The sequence below is a fragment of the Callorhinus ursinus genome, unplaced genomic scaffold, assembly GCF_003265705.2.
Source record: "Callorhinus ursinus isolate GAN/ISIS: 27379988/994484 unplaced genomic scaffold, GSC_fseal_2.0 scaffold12, whole genome shotgun sequence".
Lineage (NCBI taxonomy): Eukaryota > Metazoa > Chordata > Mammalia > Carnivora > Otariidae > Callorhinus > Callorhinus ursinus.
Window position 1 is genome coordinate 31,785,526 of NW_027397074.1, and position 19,772 is coordinate 31,805,297.

The 19,772-nt window shown below is 35.8% G+C and overlaps 1 protein-coding gene across 9 annotated transcripts in view; it reads right to left on the reverse strand.

Annotated features, from left to right (window-relative positions):
- Window positions 1-19,772, reverse strand: part of DGKB (diacylglycerol kinase beta) — a 710,493-nt gene that overhangs the window by 537,340 nt on the left and 153,381 nt on the right. For 6 of the 9 annotated variants that reach the window (XM_025873280.2, XM_073898900.1, XM_073898902.1 and 3 more), the window contains exons 3-5: window positions 19,284-19,360; window positions 15,403-15,423; window positions 7,403-7,556 (exon numbers count right to left, since the gene is read on the reverse strand). In XM_025873280.2, coding sequence (XP_025729065.1) covers window positions 7,403-7,556; window positions 15,403-15,423; window positions 19,284-19,360 — 252 coding nt within the window. The remainder of the gene's footprint in view (window positions 1-7,402; window positions 7,557-15,402; window positions 15,424-19,283; window positions 19,361-19,772) is intronic. The other 3 variants (XM_025873283.2, XM_025873279.2, XM_025873282.2) reach the window with 1 other exon arrangement.

The window sequence follows — 19,772 nt, forward strand, 5'->3', positions numbered from 1 at the left end:
AAAAAGAAAAGAAAAGAAAAGAAAAGAAAAGAAAAGAAAAGAAAGAAAAGAAAAGAAAAGAAAAGAAAAGAAAAGAAAAGAAAAGAAAAGAAAAGAAAAAAGTTATGACTGTTTTTGGACTCTGAAAAGTACTAAATATCATATTTGCTTTTATTAGAATAAAAAGCTATAAATAATATTCATGAACATGGCAGTGCCACAATCTTAAGATAATACTATCATTTAATATGCAATCATTAACATGGAACTGAAAATACAAAAATCCCTTTACAGTGGGTAAATAAATCTAATGGTAAAGATGGCAAATTTGAAGATCAGCATTTTACTTAGAATATTCAGATAGAAGAATAAAGAAACCTATATAATAAAGTCCAATATATTCAAACCCATTTAATAATTAAAGGGGAGGTTTGGGGGAACTTTTCCTTTACTGACAGTAATTTTATCATGAATAGGGCCTTGAAGTGAGGATTTTTCTATGGTTTCCATGAATAGTTTTCAGAGTTTCAGGATAAAAGATTTATTGGAGTAAAATAATTTGTGGATTACTACTACTACAAATAATAATAATTAGAAGAGTGAATTTGGTGCCATAAAAGCATAAGAAATGTAATGGTTGATGTAGATAAATGCCTATTGGTCAATGGATAGGAATTATCTTTATTTCTAGAGCCCTTGTATGTAGGTATGTAAGTCTACCAACATTAACAAATGCACAAATGTATCTTAAATGCCTACTATGTGCCAACAAGCTCCCTATCTCACAGTCACACAAGCCTTGAACTCTGTTCAGTTTGTGTTTTGGGGGACCTTGTCTGCCCTTTTTTGTATTGTGGAAACTTTAGTAGTTTATTAGACACAAAAGACCTATAAAGCTACCTATAGTGAAAATATGCATGAACATGCACACACACACATATTTTTAATATCCTCAAGACAGTCCTGATAAGAGTAATAATTTCTCAGCACAATTAATGAAGTGTGTCTTTTGGCAAGAATATCCAGGAAGGTCATTTGGCAAAACAACATTTTCCCAAGGGTTCAAATACCTCATTTTCATTATACAATTTTCTGTCCTTAATTTGATTAACTTCCTTATAGACAAAAAGAAATTCTTTCTCCCTTTCTGCCTAAAAATATTACCTGTGGTATGACTCTCTGGTTGTACTGAAAACATAAAAGAATTACATTCACTAATGATACTGTGGCTTAATAGCATAAATTAATTAGCTATTGCCATACAGGATGGGCAATGAAAGGGACCAAAAATAAAATGCTTTAACTCTTTCAGAGGTGGCTGTTATTATTCTCAATCTTAAATATCTTGACTCTTCTGTACCTTCAAGCCTCACGTACCTTCATGATAGCTTCCACCCCACTGGCTTCAAACTGTGTAACAACTCCCCAGGTTCACCATAGGGCCTTGGCTCCCTCCTTGGCCTCTTCTCCAGATGCTCTCTTCCAGTCACTTCATCGGCCCTGGCCCAAGGATTCAAGGCATAGACCCAGATCTCTCGGTACTCAGCAAGCCTATCTTCTTCTAACTCCTAAGGCCACAGGACTCTGCCCCTGCCAGGACAACTCCGCCAACCCTTCCTCCAGCCATGATGGTACTTCCAAGGTCATAACTACCATCTAATCTGGGACCATCAAAAATGATCTTCAGGGAACCTGGGTGGCTCAGTTGGTTACCTTTCTGCCTTCAGCTCAGATCATGATCTCAGGTGTCTGGGATGCCCCAGGCGCCCCATGTTGGGCTCCCTGCTCAGTGGGGAGTCTGCTTCTCCTTTTCCCTCTGCCCCTCCCCACCACTTGTGCTCTCTCTCTCTCTCTCAAATAAATCAAAATAAAATCTTTTTTTTTAAAATGGTCTTCTTGTGACTCATATCCCAGTTTCAGTCATTCATGAGAAATTCGGGGCTCCCAGTCATCCTCAGTTTCGACCTGTACTTTCTATCTAACCAATGTTTGCTAATAGCATTCCTTACCTTACCTTCCAACACGCTATGTATATTTTTACTTATTTACTAAAATGTAATTGACTATAGAGGAAGGGAAGTAGTTTCATTTTGCTCACTGAAATATGAATAGTGTGTGTGGGTAGGCACATTGTAAGTGATCAATAAATATTTGTGAATGATATAAAATACTACTCAGCCATAAGAAAGAATGAAATCTTGCCAACTGCAACAACACAGATGGAGCTAGAGAGTATAATGCTAAGCGAAATAAGTCAGTCAGAGAACGACAAATACCATACGATTTCACTCATATGTAGAATTTAAGAAACAAGATAAATGAGCAAAGGGAAAAAGAGAGAGAGACAAACCAAGAGACAAACTCTTAATTATAGAGAACAAACTGACGGTTACCAGAGGTGAGGTGGATGGAGGGATGGGTGAAATAAATGGGGATTAAGGAGTGCACTTGTCATGATGAGCACTGAGTAATACACAGAATTGTTGAATCACTGTATTATACACCTGAAACTAATATAACACTGTATGTAAACTATGCTGGATTTAAAATTTATTTAAAAATTTAAAAATAAATAAATATTTATGAATGAAATAATAAGGAGTTTCTTACAGTTCACACACTATACTTTCATGGGGCATTTATTTTTTTAATTTGGAGTTGAAATGTACATGTTTTCTCTTCTTGAAACTCCCTTCCATGCTCTCCTACAAGTACCTGTCCCTACCTCTACTTAAACTACATAATTTCAATTTATGATTAAAATCTCAGATGATCTTGATAAATAGATGACAACTTTTATTTTATTGTAATATGACTGATCACCTAATTGACTATCTTTTTCTGTGTGGCTCTAAAGGATCCTCAGTTTTCTGGTGCAATTTCTGGCACATAAGTTATTTTTAAAAAAAGAATGGTGGAGGGGCACCTGGGTAGATCAGTCAGTTAAATGTCTGACTCTTGATTTCGGCTCATGTCATGATCTCAGGGTTGTGAGATTGAGCCCCACGTCCCTTTCTCTCTCTCTCCCCCTCTCCCTCTGCTCCTCCCCCACGCCTCTAAAAAAAAAAAGAACAGTGGACTGCATGAATTAATGAATTAATAAAATAAATAATTAAGAATTACAACTGGACAAGTCACTACATGACCTGATATAAAGGGTGCTAGGAAATCTTCTTTTTTTCTGCCCTATAAAACTAATAATAACAACAAAAAACACTTGCCCTAACCTATAGCTAATAACAGACATTTACTGTTATAGAGTCAACATTTTAGACATTGTGGAGCCAAACAGAAATATACAGTATAAGTGTTTGAACCAGTTAACAAATCAATTCCATTCTCTTTTAATTACTACATTCTTAGAGAAAGTAGAAGTTACTAATAAGTACCATTAACCGCTACCCTATACAAGACCAGTGATCATTGAGCTGAAGGTGGTTCATTCCCAGAGCTGCCGTGCAGAGCTGGTCTAGGTGGGAGTTAGGGAGGAGAGGGACACACCAGTTCTTGTACAAGAAGAAGAAGGTGTGACTTTTACATGTTGCCAGCGTTGCTTCCCAGTGGCACACTCCAGGTGTCCCATCCCAGCAGGTGCTATTCAACTAGAGTGACACATTCGCTGAGACTTGAAGGAGTTGGGTTTTGTTGTGAGATAAGAGACCACAGCAGACTTAAGTCACAGCAAACCCTTTGGTATGTAAAGGGTCTGTTGCATGGGTCAAGAGAGAGAGAATTGGGACTGTAGGCAGGTCAACAAGCTACATGGCATTGTGCTCACTACTATGAAAATCAGATTTTATCATTTTCTTAACTGCAATGCCCAGGCCTTGGAGTGGCATTAAAGCCATCTTGGGGGGGGGGGGGGGGGAGTCTCAAAAGGTGTGGGAAGGCCAGTGGCTGGGACTTCCTGTACTTACATCTCTCCTGCACCCCCCTCCCTTCACCAAAGCAACGCTGCTTTAATCCACTTTAACTATCAAGGATTTAAGTTTACATGAAAAATAAAAAATTTAAAAAACTTTCCATAAGGTGATAGTGAAGGCCTGAAACTTGGAAACCCAAGACGAATCTAATCAGGCTTCAGTGTTAGAAAGCATATCGTGGAGATGGGACGTCAGGGCCCAGCTGGGAGCCATGCTAATGGCTACTCTCTAACACAAACAATGATGGATCATACCCACACTGGCAGAATGTTTGAGAAGTTATAATGAGCAATAGAGAGCATTTTGTGATTAACTAAACATGAGGCATGAGGCGGTGCAGGGTGGAAGAGTCCAAGATTTTAGGATTGTTAAAGTGATAGATACTTGGGTTCCATTCACCAAGAGACAAGAGAGAAAGAAGCAGGTGTGGGCAGAATAGCATTATTTGACTTTCAAACACATTTAGTTCGATTCCTTATGGAACATCCAAGGAAGAGCTCCATCTGGAATATAGTTAATACATATTCTCTGTGAGCTGAAGAAACATGTCTGGGTTGTATGGGGAATAATTGAGGTATTTTATGTTAGTGCCTATTTTTTGTATGATATGAAAAATAATTAACCTATTGAGAATGAGGGGAAAGATTTGAATAAACTAAAGGAAGTTTGAAAATTTTAGCCTAACTGAGCTAGGAGACAGTATCAAGAATAAATACTTTTTATGGTAGATTTTTTTAAAAAGCTGAAGTGGTATTAAGGCCATGTTAAAATTGGATGTTAAGAATTTGCAGAGGCAACAATCTGCATATTTATGAAATTTCCCTTTGGTTATTCTCAGTATTCAAGTTGAAGGGCCCGAAATATGAACTCATAATATTGATTCATGGTCAAGGGTATATGAGCCACTTGCCAAAAAACAAAGGTTCCAAATGATTCAACCATTCTGTAAAGAGAATAGTTCAGGTGATAGATTCTGGGGATGAAGGTAAAATCAGAAGTTAGTCACTGGGCTGGCAAACATGTGAGGCATTAGGGACCTGACATTCACAATGAAGCAGAAGAGGTTATGAGAAAGCCGGAAAGATAAAGCATTAGGGGATATCTTCAAAAATTAAAAGCCCAACTTGGGAACAGTAGAAAGAATCATCTAACATTTTAAGTAGGTGATAAGAGGCACTTACACTGCAACAAAATATTCCCCCCAAAAATCATTCACTACACAAAATACCAGATGGATCAGTAGCTACTACAAGTTCCAACAAAAACCAACTACACACACACACACACACAACTTTTATGCATCTAACTATTTAAAATTTTTGTTTTAGGGCGCCTGGGTGGCTCAGATGGTTAAGCGTCTGCCTTCGGCTCAGGTCATGATCCCGGGGTCCTGGGATCAAGTCCCGCATCGGGCTCCCTGCTCCTTGGGAGCCTGCTTCTCCCTCTACTTCTCTCTCTCTCTCTCTCCCTCTCTCTCCCTCTGTCTCTCATGAATAAATAAATAAAATCTTAAAAAATAAATAAATAAATAAATAAAATTTTTGTTCTATAAAAACTAAATGTTTTACATTTACCATATCTCCAATACTTGAATACTGTTCACTAACAAGAATAACATTTTTCCCAATTTAGTTTTGCTTTTATTGAGAAACCATTTTTCAGTTGATACAGCGTCAAGAATGGTTATCACACCCTTGTTGGTACTGTAGTAATGAAATATAGTGAACTCTCCTCAGGGTGGGGTGGGGTGGAGGGGTGGTAAACAAAACAGATTATAGCTCTTTTCTATTCAAAATTTATTTGTGATTTTTTTCAACCCAAATATATCTTATGTAGATAACTTCGATTATGGCAAAGCAGGGTTCTAAAAATAAAAATACATGTATTTTTTACTATCAAAGGTAAGTCTGAAAGAATATGGGGTTGAAAACAGTCCTACAAAGGACCCCATGCACTAATGTTTTAAAATGTGGAGACCAAGTTTTGAAAAGGAATTCCAGTTTGATTTATTTTTTGCTGTATGAGAGCTACACAGCCCATCTTGCAACTCCTTACAAGTAGATCTGCGCAGAATATGTGGCTGTCCCAAAAGAAGTACAAGCTGTTACCCTTTAATTTTTTTTTTTCCATTTTGGAACCTGATTTGATTTCTACTCCTTGTAAATTTGGCATCTTATATGTAATACTTACTACATGCTATTTGGAGACAAGAAGGTTTGAGATTTTAATTTCTTACAAACCTACCTAATTAATTAGAATCTCTCCTCTCTTCTCTCCAAGTCTGACACAATTACTCAGACACACAACATCTCAAAAAGTACCCCCCTTCTTTCTCCATACACAAGAATAGTTTTGTTTCATATAAAATGAAAGAGACAATTTTATTATTTTATTCAGTCTATGGTATGTGCAATCCATTTATAGCATGAAATGGGAGAACAAGGAAGTTTTAATTTCTAGATCAAAGTAAGGAATTGTCCCATTTTAAAATGTTCAGCCCAGAACACTGGTAAGCTCCACACTGTAAGAACAAACAAAATAAGGAGCAACAGGCTCTAGTCTCCAGCTCATTTCCACATTGAGAAAGGCACAATGAGCCTGGCTACACAATCCTGCACAGACCATGGTGATACTCCTAAGATGTCTGACTCCCCTCTTGAGCTCCTGAGCTACCAAACCCAGAAGGAAGTCATACCCTCCACAGAAGTCCCAGGGCGAGTTCTGCCAGGCAACACCTTCCCCGCAGAATCCTACATCCCAGTTCAAAGAAGTCCTTCTTCCAAGATTCTGAGTTTTGATTACTCCAACCTAGGAGTGGCACATGCTTCCTGTGGTTCTACCTCTGCATTACCTTAGTATTCCTCTTTGGTTTTTCAACCCTCCAACCCTGTTTAACAAATCACCTATTTTACATTCAGTAGAGTAATACAGTGAGATATTTGTTCTCCTGACTGGATGGAGCTGGACACAATTAGCAACAGGTATTAATTCATTAGACATCTCTGAAAAGCTACCCATAATGACAGAACCAATCATCTCCATGGTGATATTAAATTTAAAAAGAATAAGTGTCTAAGAGAAAAATCAAAACTCTTCTATGAAAGTATGTTAGAAATTTACAGAAGTGATATAAATATTATGTTTCCTACACAGAACTGCTTTGCGACTACATTTTCATATATAAAGTTACCTATATTTAACTAGTCATTTCAAAGAGCACTTTTCCAGTTTTGACAGAAGTTTTTCTTAAAATTTTTACCTAAACATAGACTTCTAAGACTTTGAATGACAAGTGATGGATAATGATAAAGTATATTTTCTCTAGTGTTTAGCTATTACTATATTGGAGACACTTTAAATATTTTGCACTATCAGTATAAATCCTGAAAGAAAGATATTTCCTAAGCAAATCATCTCTTCTCTTATAGAGAACTTGATACTGATTTTCCCTTCAAGGATTTTACTACATATACATTTTTAAAGTATATAATTAGACTTACCTCCTGAAAGGAGAGCAGGCTTACTTTTTACCATTGGACTAGAATGAGGAAATTTGTTGCTAAATGACATGAAAAGGTGTGCTGTGAAATCATCAGGAAGCTCTGCCTCTAGGAATGTCTTCATAAATAGCTTAAAACCTTCAAAATCTATTGTCTGGAAAAAAAATTAAACATTTATTTTAAAACTCAGCCAATGTTAAGATCATGTTCTAAGTTCAAAATCAACAGTTGTAGAAATGACCTCAAACATTTCTATACCCAAGTCCACAAAAGGACGGTAACTATTTGAGAAATACATGGAGCAGTCCTAGGCTAACAGCGGTGCTTAGATATATATAAATCTCACCTGTGGCAGGGCAACAAGAAAGGCAGAAGCTTTCCAGTCAGACATTTCTATCTCCCCACTATCTGTATCCCCTTAAAAAATCTACTCTTTGAAACTTAGTTTCTTCCTCTGTAAATTGGGAGTAATATTCCCAATCCTGCAGAGTTACTATTATAACTAAATCAGGCAACTAACGTGAACGTGCTAATACACAAATGAACACAGCATGAATACTCTGAAATAAAAGAATTTCTCTTTTCTCCTTTCCTTGTCTCTAATGGTGAATCTTGTTCTCGACAACTGGAGAAAGGGGTTAATGTAAAAGTTTCACCAAAACACCAACATCAATTGATATGAAATTCCAAAACTTCCCATGCAAACTTTCAAAGAAACCTATTTCAATATCCTTGCCCACTCATACTCACTGCAGGTCTATAAAAAACATACAAGCAAAACACCAGACATTTAGGGGCACCTGGGTGGCTCAGTTGGTTGAGCGACTGCCTTCGGCTCAGGTCATGATCCTGGAGTCCCTGGATCGAGTCCCGCATAGGGCTCCCTGCTCAGCAGGGAGTCTGCTTCTCCCTCTGACCCTCCCCCCATCTCATGTGCTTTCTCTCTCTCTCATTCTCCCTCTCTCAAATAAATAAATAAAATCTTTAAAAAAAAAACAAAACAGACATTTATGTGAAGAGAACCATCGCTACATTGAGACTCTCCATGTCCACTCGGGGAAATGGTGATGAGAACCACCTTCTATCCTCTAGTTCAGTAGGGAATTTCACAGGAGCCACCTGGAGAGCTTGCTTTCTCTGAGCAGAGGACAGTGGACCAGGATCTGACTCTTGCCTGAAAATTGAGGACAAGGGTGTAGGTGCTTTGGGACAAAGTCAAGTAAATGGTACTGTACTGGGCTTGGCCAACACCCTCCTGACTGCAGGGACAGTGACGCATAAATGTTTCCTGGGAAATCAATATGGACCTTATGGAAGAGGCCAGTGGGGTTGTGTTGGGTCCCATCCAGGAGGCCATTTGAAAGGACAAGGAGACTTACAGAGAAGAATCTGGAATAAAGCCGCACCTGTCCAGATCAAGAGAGTGCAAGGTCAATGGGCCTCAAAGGAAGCACGTGTAGGGCATTTTTTTTTTCTACCCAGTTCAGTGTAACTGAGATGAAACTAAAAATAGGACAAAAATGAAATTTGGCAGACTGATGTTCTTAATTTTGATCAAACTTCTGGCAGATGAGAATAAAATGAATTCCTTAAACTGCTATTTTGGATAGAAAAAGTATTTGTTCCATGTAATTATATTGGGGTAAGATGGTACAGAATGACCAATTTTATTATAATATTATTTTGAATAAACCTAAAATGGAATATGACATACAGGGATATCACTAGAGAAAGTACATTTTTGTAGATGAGATCATATGCCAATTAAGAACATGTATATGTATGCTTCTGCACCTAATCGAATCTCAAGACAATAAAAAGCCAAACCAAAGCCAAAACCAAACCAAAACAAAAACAAAAACAAAAAAACTTCACTTTGTTTATTAATGGTTGCAAAACTCTGCCTACCCCTTATTCTGACATTTTTAGTTAGTTTAATCTTGCTAACTAGATTTCAGACATTTACACTGGTAGCAGTAAAAAGACTTTATTTTCTTCCATATATAAGAAATCACCACCACCACAAAATATAATAAATTCTACTAGTAGAGTGAACCACATAATTAAAAACCATGAATAATATAAAAATAGAAAGAATAGCCTCAGGTAGCAGAAGTACTTCTGAAAAGCAATTTGCTACCACGAATGAAACTGAGGTTCCAAAAAATGCAGATAAGGCCAAAAGCCTGACCATAATATCCAAATGCGTTTTCTTGAGCAGAAACACCTACTCTTGCTACTAGGGTTCCTTAAAACCTATAACCCATAACCCCATGGCCTATCTCGAGAGAAGTAATCCACACTCAGTAGGATTAGTAACCAACTCCGATAGACAATCCTCAAATGTGTGAAGCCTCATGGGACACCTGGAGTTAATTTTATTACACATATATGGAAACTTTGTGTAACAAACATATTCAGAGGCATTGTGGTTAGAAGCATGGTTATTTGTATTCACTCTTGCTCCTTAGCCCTAAGCCTTTCGGGGTCAGCACTGTGTTTGCCAACATAACAGCTGACAAGAACATAGTTTTGAAGTCAGACTACTTGAATCTGCACTCAGATCCAACACCTTCTAGCTGTGTCAAGGTGGGCAATTTATTAATCTCTCTGTGCCTTAATTTTTCCATCTATAAGTAAGAATAACAATAACTACCTCTTTAGAAAGGTAGTGGTCTGTTAGAAATTTCAAACAATTTTTGAAGAATAAGTCTCAAAACCGCATTACCTCAGATGTTTTTATATGCATTTAACAAGTTATTCCATGGTTCAACCTTTCTGGTTATTGTGATTACTTGTTTTAGAAAGCTGGTGACAAAATATGAACAAAGGACTAGAATTGTTGACAGTTTTTCTCTGGATCGTCTGTTGGGATATGATTATATTTTACAACAGAACTATTTCAAGGCAAGAGTTTCAAATGAGAACAAAGGAAAACAATAACAACAAACCAACAAACAAAAACAAAACAGACTTGAGAATAAAATACTTTTGTGTCATATTCCAATATCTCCGCTTGCCACCTGAGTGATTTGGGGCAAGGAAATGGTCTGCTCTTTTAAAGAAAAAATCTGCCACATCCCAAGTGTGTGCTCTTTATAGAGCAGTACATAGCCTAAATAGAACCTCTTTGAAATTAGCATCTATAATTTAATGATGAAAACCAGAAAAATAAACAACCAAAAAGAAAAAAATGAATAAATGTATAGCATCCCTGTTAATAAGGAATGCATTACTCCTTGGTCCTTCTTTTTCATTTCTCAGGAAAACTTTCTAAAATTAAATGCTGCAGCTCTGCCTTGCTCAGTAAGCAAAAAGCAGTTTAGTTTTATTCTCTGACAGCTCAGAGCCTTAATTTTTTCCATATAAAATGATATATAAGATCAACCATTCAGGATTGTCATCTAAATGTAATAATAAATCAATATAAAGCACTTAACATGCCCTTGGGCACACAACATGTAAAATAAATGAAATAATAAAATAATAAAAGGAAGTCCTGGTTTGAGGTTTAATGGATTTTTTATTATCTTAATTTTCCTTCCTCTTCATTAGTCCAGAAAACCAGAAAATTCACTGCATCTTCCTGAATCAAGCCTGCAGTTTTTGTGTTTTAGACATTTTGCAACTATTGTTCTATATCAGGCAACATTGACTAATCACGGCTTTTAGAACATGAGCATTTATAAACAGATATTTTACTTTAAAAATAAAACCTTATTATCAAAATAAGAATGAAGTTTTCTATGGTATCATATCTTAGAAAGTTTTCTAAGATATCATCCTATTAGGTTTTACTGACGATGTAAACTTCTCTTTCAAACTTCTTCACAGTGTTGGTGGGAGCAAAACTCCCCTCCTTTACATTTCGGTCATTGCACACAGCTTACAAAGTTGTAAAACTCACACTTCTTTACAGCCAAAAATTAGCTATTTCAGAGTTTCCAATTCATAGAGGAATTATTCTTCAACACCTTTTCTGGTTAACCCATCTCCTTCTTTTCTTGTATGGTAAAAGATTTTCAAATCTCTTTTAAAAATTCTATGTTGTCCAGCATATCAGATATTTTTGTAAGTGGATACGTCCTCCACCTATATGTTTTCCTTATTTCATGATTCAGTAGAATATCGCCGAATTTAAGTATCTTGTTTTCTACTGCTGTCGTGGAGGAGCATTAGAATTGGTTTTTGAACACTGTGACCTTTAAATAGAATGAGATCACTTATATGCACATCAATGGGAAACACTAATGTAAAACGATGGGCTGGACTTAAGTGAATGAGTGTTCAAAAATCAAACTGGCTATAAGCTCAGAGACATACACACCACACAATATTTAAAATTTTGAGAACTGCTTTTTCATTTTTTTTTTTCTTAAGGAGCAGCCACAGACTACTTAGGGAGGTAACATAGAGAATCTGCAAAGATTCAGACTGAGGGAGCTGCTCAGATGTTGCTGCCAAATTGGCACAAATTCAAAACACATTTCTATATGCCTTTCATTATTATATCTGACCATCTGGATTCTTTGTTCTGAAATCCCTGTTAATACTAAAGAAATGACACTAGTATTCATCCAAGTAAATTCAAAGTGAAGGAAAATAAATGTCATCACTCTATCATTAATTTATTCTGGCGGTTTCAGGATGGAGATTTTCTCATATTCAGCAAATGTTTGTGGTACATCCACTTTGTACTAGACTCTGCCCTAGTTCTTGGGGTAAAGATGCTACTGGCACATGCGAAAATCCTTCCACCAGAGGCTTATCTTCTAACAAAGGGAATAAGTAAATAGAAAAATAAATAGGCTAAATGTACAATGTTTGACAGTATTAAGTGTTGTAGGGGGAAAAAAAAGAAGGAAAATGTTTATATATTTTGCGAGGAGGGGTGCCTGTAGTTTCAAATCTGATGATCAGGAAATGAGAATCTGTTCTTTGAATACAGATTTAAAGGAAATGAGGGAGATAGCTTTGCATATTTTTGAGAAAGAACATCTCAGATAGACAAAACAGGTAGTGCAAATGTCCTGAGGTATAAAAATGCTCCTGTTTTAGAGGCATTTCTATAAAAGCTAGTGGGGAGGGGCAGGAGAGCAGAGCAGGAGTGAGGGCAGACTAGAGTAGCAGGAAATACATTTCTGTGTGTTTATTATAGAAGGTTAGGGGAGAACGGCATCAACTGTGACAGATATCACCTAGCCACTTGAAACAGTCAAATACTAAGTTTTCAATTTAGGATACAATACTGCAGATGGCCCATTCTCAAATTCTACATGTTGTCATAGATACAAGATAGTATATTTTTTGGCAACATCAAGATTGGATCCTCAGTGCAGTTACAGGAAACCTGTAAGATGCTATTCAAATTGATGTGTTTAATTATGATAAGACGTAGCTAATTAAGCTCATAAGTAAGTAAATATCTTCTCAAACTGTTTTTACATGGTTCCATTCTAACTGAGGTCACATCTTGAAAAGAAGGTTACTATATATTTCAACAATAATTAGTACATAGTCAATATGAGGTCATTAATACAGAATTAGAGAAGGCGTTTTATTATTCAGTTTGGTGGTCTGTCTTCAAAACTGCTCTGGTTGTAGGTTTGATAAGAAGAGGAAAAGGACTGAATTTGGATTAGGAGTCAGAGGGCAGAGAAGCAGAAATACCAGGTACCATGTTACTTCCATTCCTTGCTAACTAACTGGCCCAGCACTTAAGCAGTCGTGGGAGAGGAACAGATACAGCACACACAGTAGGTCTAGGCCCAGGACAGCCTTCTGGCTTGTGGCCAGGCTCGGCAGGGGAAACGAATCACATCTCAGGTCCTCCACTCATACCTCATGGTAGAAGAAAATCACTTTAGAGTTGGAAAGACACATCAGAGTTCTTTTTTCTTACTTTATAGTTGAGAAAAGTGAGGCTCGGAAAATAAAGGTGACAGGATTGGTTGGTGGTGTATCTCAGATATTCCCACTTTCACTTTTCATGTGTATTCTAGAACTTTTGTATGAAATCACTAAAGTGTGACCAACAGCCACTGCCTTTAAACATCAATGGAACACCTATATATCAGGCACAGAGCTAATTATTTCATATACACTTTAGAATGTAACCCTTTGAACAACTCAGTAAGGCCAATACTCTTCTTACTGGATAGCTGAACAAACTGAGGCTAGTAACTTGTCCAAAACCTGCTAATATATGGCAGATGTGGGATTTGAACTCAGTTCAGTTGGACTCCTAAAACCACGTTTTCTCTGTTACACTTTCCAGATGCTTCCTTTCATGGGAAAGGTTGAATTTGGTTCTGGGAGGACAGTTAAAGCTTACAATAAAGTGGTGTTTATATCTTTGCTAATAATTATATCAGTGTCAATATCCTTGTTAAAGACACTTAAAATATTACATTAGGCAGCAGCACTACCAAACGTAGGTTATGAATTCCCAGGTTTCTTATTAAGGGAAGGAAGCAACTCAGTTGTCTAAATGTAAAGGTTATACACATTAGCAGAATCTACAGTGCAGAGTACCAAGTACAAAGATAAGGGAAGCCCAGGGAACTATGAAATTAATTCAGCCTTGGGCCAAGGATCATCTACTAACAGGAAATGTAAAGAGAAAATCCTACACTCACAGAACACTGATAGACCAAGAACACCATAGAGCAATAAATACACACGCCCTTCTCCCCCCAACCCCCACTTTGGCTGACCTCAGCTTTCCCTGTTCCTTCTATTCTGCAGCTGAAATTGCTTGCCTACTAAACATCTCCATATGGAACAGAGACTGAGCAAGGTAAAGGAAGAAACTCATTCTGCTGACCCCGAGAAAAGGCAGGGCTAATATTGACACCAGTTTTCAGACAGCCTCTAGTAGGAATGCAGGTTGTGCAGAAAGGAGTGTTTGTTGACCAAGGTGTTCAATAAATATCTTTTAATAGCTAAATCCTCCTGCATTGAAGCAGCCATTTTACTCTGAAGAGTTGTCTCCTAAAACCATAAAGCCCACGTAGTCTGTCTTTGGGGGATTTGGTAGGTTTCCACAGAGGTCGGGGTAAGATCAAGGAAGTGTCATCCTCTGAAAGAGACTAGTAAAAGTCCTAACAGTCAATGGGTTGCCACTTCAGCCTTGCCTCATCCTAGGACACTATAATATGTAGGAGCTGTATCTAAGCCAATCAAGATCATTCTGGTGTAACCCACTGTACTGTAACATGTTGAGTACGAGATCACAGTGTTTGCTGTCATTGAAGCCATAGGGACACTTGTGAATAAAAAGCTAGTACATACCCATTACTGTCCTGGGGAGACATTATTATGGTTTTAAGTATCTCATGCATTTTGATAAGACATATTCCTAGTATGATAGAAAAATCCATTCAGAGATGCCCAAAATGTGTTGTAATTCTATGCACCCTGCTGAACTATGGACCCAAAACTTGCTTTAGAAACTGGGCTGAAGTTTCTAAACTTGCTTTAGAAACTGGGCTGAGAGTGACTGAAGCAACAGTTGGGTTATTCTTTTTCTCAGAAAGGCAAAGATCAATGGCTTTTCAGTTCTAGTTCCCTCACAGATTCTAATAGCACTAGATATGCCTAATCCTCCCCACAAAGAAATCCCTTTCAATTGCATCTACATGCAATTATAAACCTCCTATTGTAAATTAATAAATTAAGACTTTCATTAAATGAATTATTTTACTGGAGTCTGATCATGTTTTGGTGAAATTAGAAAATTAAATTCAAGGGTCTACAAAACTATAGCCCACCCTCTAGACCCTCTTTGATTACATTAAGGTATTAACTTCTCCATTTGAGACTTTGATTTGAACAAATATCAGTCAGTTATAACTTTATAAGGATTACATATAGCCTTGCATATTACACAAATCTTAATGGTGCAGAAGTACAGGTCAGTGATATGGATGAGAAATTCATAGCTCACATCAGAATAAAGAAAGAAAAGACAGATTTTAATAGAAAAGAAAATGTCTTACTTGGTTAAGAATGTCTTGTTTCTGTGAATGCAAGGAAAGAAAGAATACAGGTGTTAATGTAAGATAATTTATACTCATTATCTCATACTGCTGATAACTTAATTAAAAGGTCAATTTTACAGAATGATTTTAAAACATACCCCAGACCCATGGATCTCAGAATGTGGTCCTGAAACAGTATCATTATCATCAACTGTGAAACTGATAGAAATATACATTTTTGAGCCTCACCCTAGAAATACAGAAACTAAGGACAGGGCAGGAGAGCAGGCAGCAATCTGTGTTTTAAGGAGACCCCCAGGTAATTCTGATACAAGCTAAAACTTGAGAATGATTTACTAGATCAATCTGGGAGTGTAATAAGCACACAGTTCTAATAGGAGATAAATATAATGAATAACACATATAAGATAATTAAAACCTTCCAGAGAAGACTATGAAAACACAACAGTATATATGAATCTATATTAGATTATTAATCTTTATTTCCCACTCCTAATGCTTCCATCTTTGAGAACAACATGCGTGGCCCATTACTATGCCTTTAAAGATAAAGATCTTCCCATACTTATACCACTACTTAATTTCTTTCCATGTCTTTAGATATCAATGGAACAATTTAGAATTGAATTTGAAATCCAGGGGGAAATATATATATATATATATAAATTATTATATTATATTAATATATTTCTGTATTAATATTATTATTAAATAATTAATATTATCACATTAACATATATATTTACTTATACTATAATATACTATACATATTTTACATATATAAAATGCAATGTCAAACTGGTTCTTTCTCATATGATCAAATTTAATTACTTTATGAATCATTTATATCTGAGATTTCCTGACTATATTTTACTGTGAACCATCTCACCAAGACTGGATGGCTACTACAAACTAGTTATAATCATACTCTTAATATTGTATCATTCATATAAGATTAGCTGGAGATGAGGAAGAATCTCTTACCTTGCTGGACATGAGTTAGTAATTACATGCACTGGAAAATGCCATACTCATTACATAAGAAATGCCATTCAATGTATGTGAAATACCTCTCTCTTCCCTTTACTCTCATCTCCCACGCCTTGCCTTTCATTCCATGGCCCAGTCAATGAAGTGAAGAGAAAAGGGCATTATTCTTAAACTGGGATTCCAGACAATTAGGTTTTAATTATGGCTCGTGTCATGAAACTAGCTGGTTAATCTTGGAAAAGTCATTTTACTTTTCCTACAGTGACTTTCTTCATTTAAAAACTTTATAATCTTATAAACTTTATAATCTATAATCTTTATAATCTTCTGTTTGGGAATCTCCAGACCTTCTTAAAGTTTTTATTCTTGGTGAATCTTTAAAGCCACTGTTTAGATTTATATTTTTTGATTCTTTTTTTCAAAGAAAGATTTTTAAATGATCTTTAAAAAATACAAATTAAAAATAAATGACTCATCTGTACAACGCACTTAATATTTCTTCTCCTTTAAAATAGACCACAGGTCACATATTCATTGTATTAAGTTTTTACACAGAAACCTTTTAGAAAGCAGTAATTCAAGTAAATGATAAGAAATACAATGCACCTAAGGTTTAAGGAGGTTTACTTTGTAAGAGGAGATATTTGGCCTGTTCTTTCTTTGTTTCTTTGCAAGTACGTTTATATGGATGATACATGCAATATTTATTTTAGAAAACAAAGGATTATTTATTCTAAAAGTAGTGCATAAAATGACATCAATTGAGTAGTCACCTCTGCCAACAAATTTAGGATTAACCTGACCAGTCAATAGAGAGTGATAATTTCCCATGTGAATGGACAGTATGAATTCTGTCATACTGTTAGAGTAACCTTTTATAAACTGAAGTCATGTACTGAAGAGAACCTCAAGGCATTAAAGATTTCTTTCTCAACACTGAATATCCCTAATTACTTCCTATCAGCTTTTGTAAAATACATACTAGTGTTTAAGAGTCATATAAGCTTTCATTGCTTTTTGGGTTTTTTTTTTTTTCCTCCTAGAGGGAAAAGACCTATCTGTTAAATTAGAGAGTGGTTTCACTCTTAAATTAGAATTAGTGTGGGGTCATGATGAGATCTGACTTTTTTGTTTTTCAACTGTTCATTATTTTAATAATGCATTTCAAGAGCAGATCTGTGCATTTATGGAGAGTTATTACATTATTGAAAAGGCTGACATCATATGTGTGTCTACGAATGAATCTAGTAATTACCTCAATAAATCCAATATACAGTGACTGATAATCCTCATGAAATATATAATATCAGTAAGACCAAGTCTTGAGAGTCTTTTAAATAAGAAATCATTGAAGCAAAAAGGCTACTTTGCAAACAAGATCACATTCCAACTGAATTTATAGCTAGCAGCTATCCTCAGGGAGAAAAAAAAAACTGGTTTTATCCCTGTAGATAGATTAGAAAACATGCACGTTTTCAAGTATTGGTTTGGAATGTAAATATTAATGACATTTTTGGGTCTTATAGCAATTCCACAGAGTTGTCATCTTTAGCTTTCCCACTCTGCTTTCCTGGTCTTTGAGATTTTCGGTTCTACAAATTTATCTGGCAAATTTTTTTCTTTCACACTGTGGTATCTAGGAAAATTAAATATGAGGGAAATGTAGGCTGGATATCTGCTTTTGTTCCTGATATAGGAAAATGGGAATGGCTTTAAATTGCTTTATTTTCCCCATTATTTGTAGGCTCTAAATACTAACTTTCCTTGAAAAAGAAAATAAATCTTAGGTTAAAGACTTTTACAAGGTACATTAATATATCAGAATATAGACAGAATAAGAAAATACAGCATGAAAAGTAGCTATTAGAAATACTGGAAGGAAATTATAAAACAATATGGATGTTTTAAGGTTAGAATTGGAGATTTGGTTTTCACTAAAGTGTAAATTCTATAAATCCCAAAGAAATATAATATTGAAGGATAACCAAGAACTGTGCTCTTATAAATAACCAAATCAGAATGACAACGATAACAAAAAACAAATCACATTTTAATCAGCAAACAAATCTCTCTAGCTGACTAGATAATCCATCCAAGGGAATGTTTCTTTTGCAAAGGGTCATTTGTTTTAATTCCCATACAACGAAACCATCACTTGGTGAAACTGCAGAAGAACTCACAGCTAATATGCTCATACATTTAAAACATAACATCTCTCAGCTAACATTAAAAGGAAGGTTATTTAACAAATAATTAGGAAATGATGGACACTCATTCAAGCCAAGGGTTCAAAAGCCATCAACAAGACAAGAAGTTTTTATACGGAAGGAATTTCAGGGACTTGTTGGCTCACTGGTTGTAGGTTAAAAAAGATAGGGGGAAGAAGTTCCTCATTTTTTATCTAAGCTGGCTTTTTAAAATTACAGACCAGTTATATGCATCACAGAATCTTCCCATAGTCAGGGGAATAATTCTCTAAAAGGAGTAACCCTCCTGCCCCCCCCACCAGTGTTCATTTGGGGTTAAAATTTGTAGGTCACAGAGTGAGCAGCAGACAACTTGGTCTTCCCTTCCATCCATCCTGTTTCCTGATCATACCTGACCATGCAATCTCAGAATTACAATATATTTAACGTCTAGGAAAAGAACCAACGGTTATATTACAGATGACCTATACTCTTTCAAGCACACAATACAGAAATATTATTTTCATTAGCAAATGGTTTTTGAATGAAAAAGGTAGTACACTATTTTATGTGTTTTCCAGAAGAGCATTTCACTATGAATTTCATTTTGTTTATGGTATATGTATTTCCAAGGACTTCTCATTAAGAAATCCCTCCTCCAAGTGTATATATGAAACCAATATAAAGAAAAAAAAGTTTTACCCCTTCAGGATTATACTTTGCAAGCACACCGTTACCATGGAATTCTTCAAGAACATCCTTTAATTTCTTTGTAGAATCTATAAAGAAATAGAGAACACACAAACTGTTTATATATGCCTACTGTGGTAAAATAACCCAATTCGGAAACAAAGACCTATTAAAATATAATCACCAAAGATATTAAATTTTAAAATGCATATGTAAAATGTTATCATTTTTGAAAGGCCATTTGATTGAAAAAAGCAATCACACAAAAAAAGAAAGGAAAAGAAAAAAGTATGTTTTGTCCAAGTGTATTGCCTATGTATTAGAAAATACCATTAGGCAAGGCCATTTACCTATGTATCATACCTATGTATCAATTAAGAGCAAATATATAAATAGGTAGTATCTTCTCCCGTTGTTTTAATAGCATAACATCTAAATGAATGAACTAAGCTTTGTTTAAAAAGAAAACATAGGCATCCCTTGTTGAACTACACAACTAAT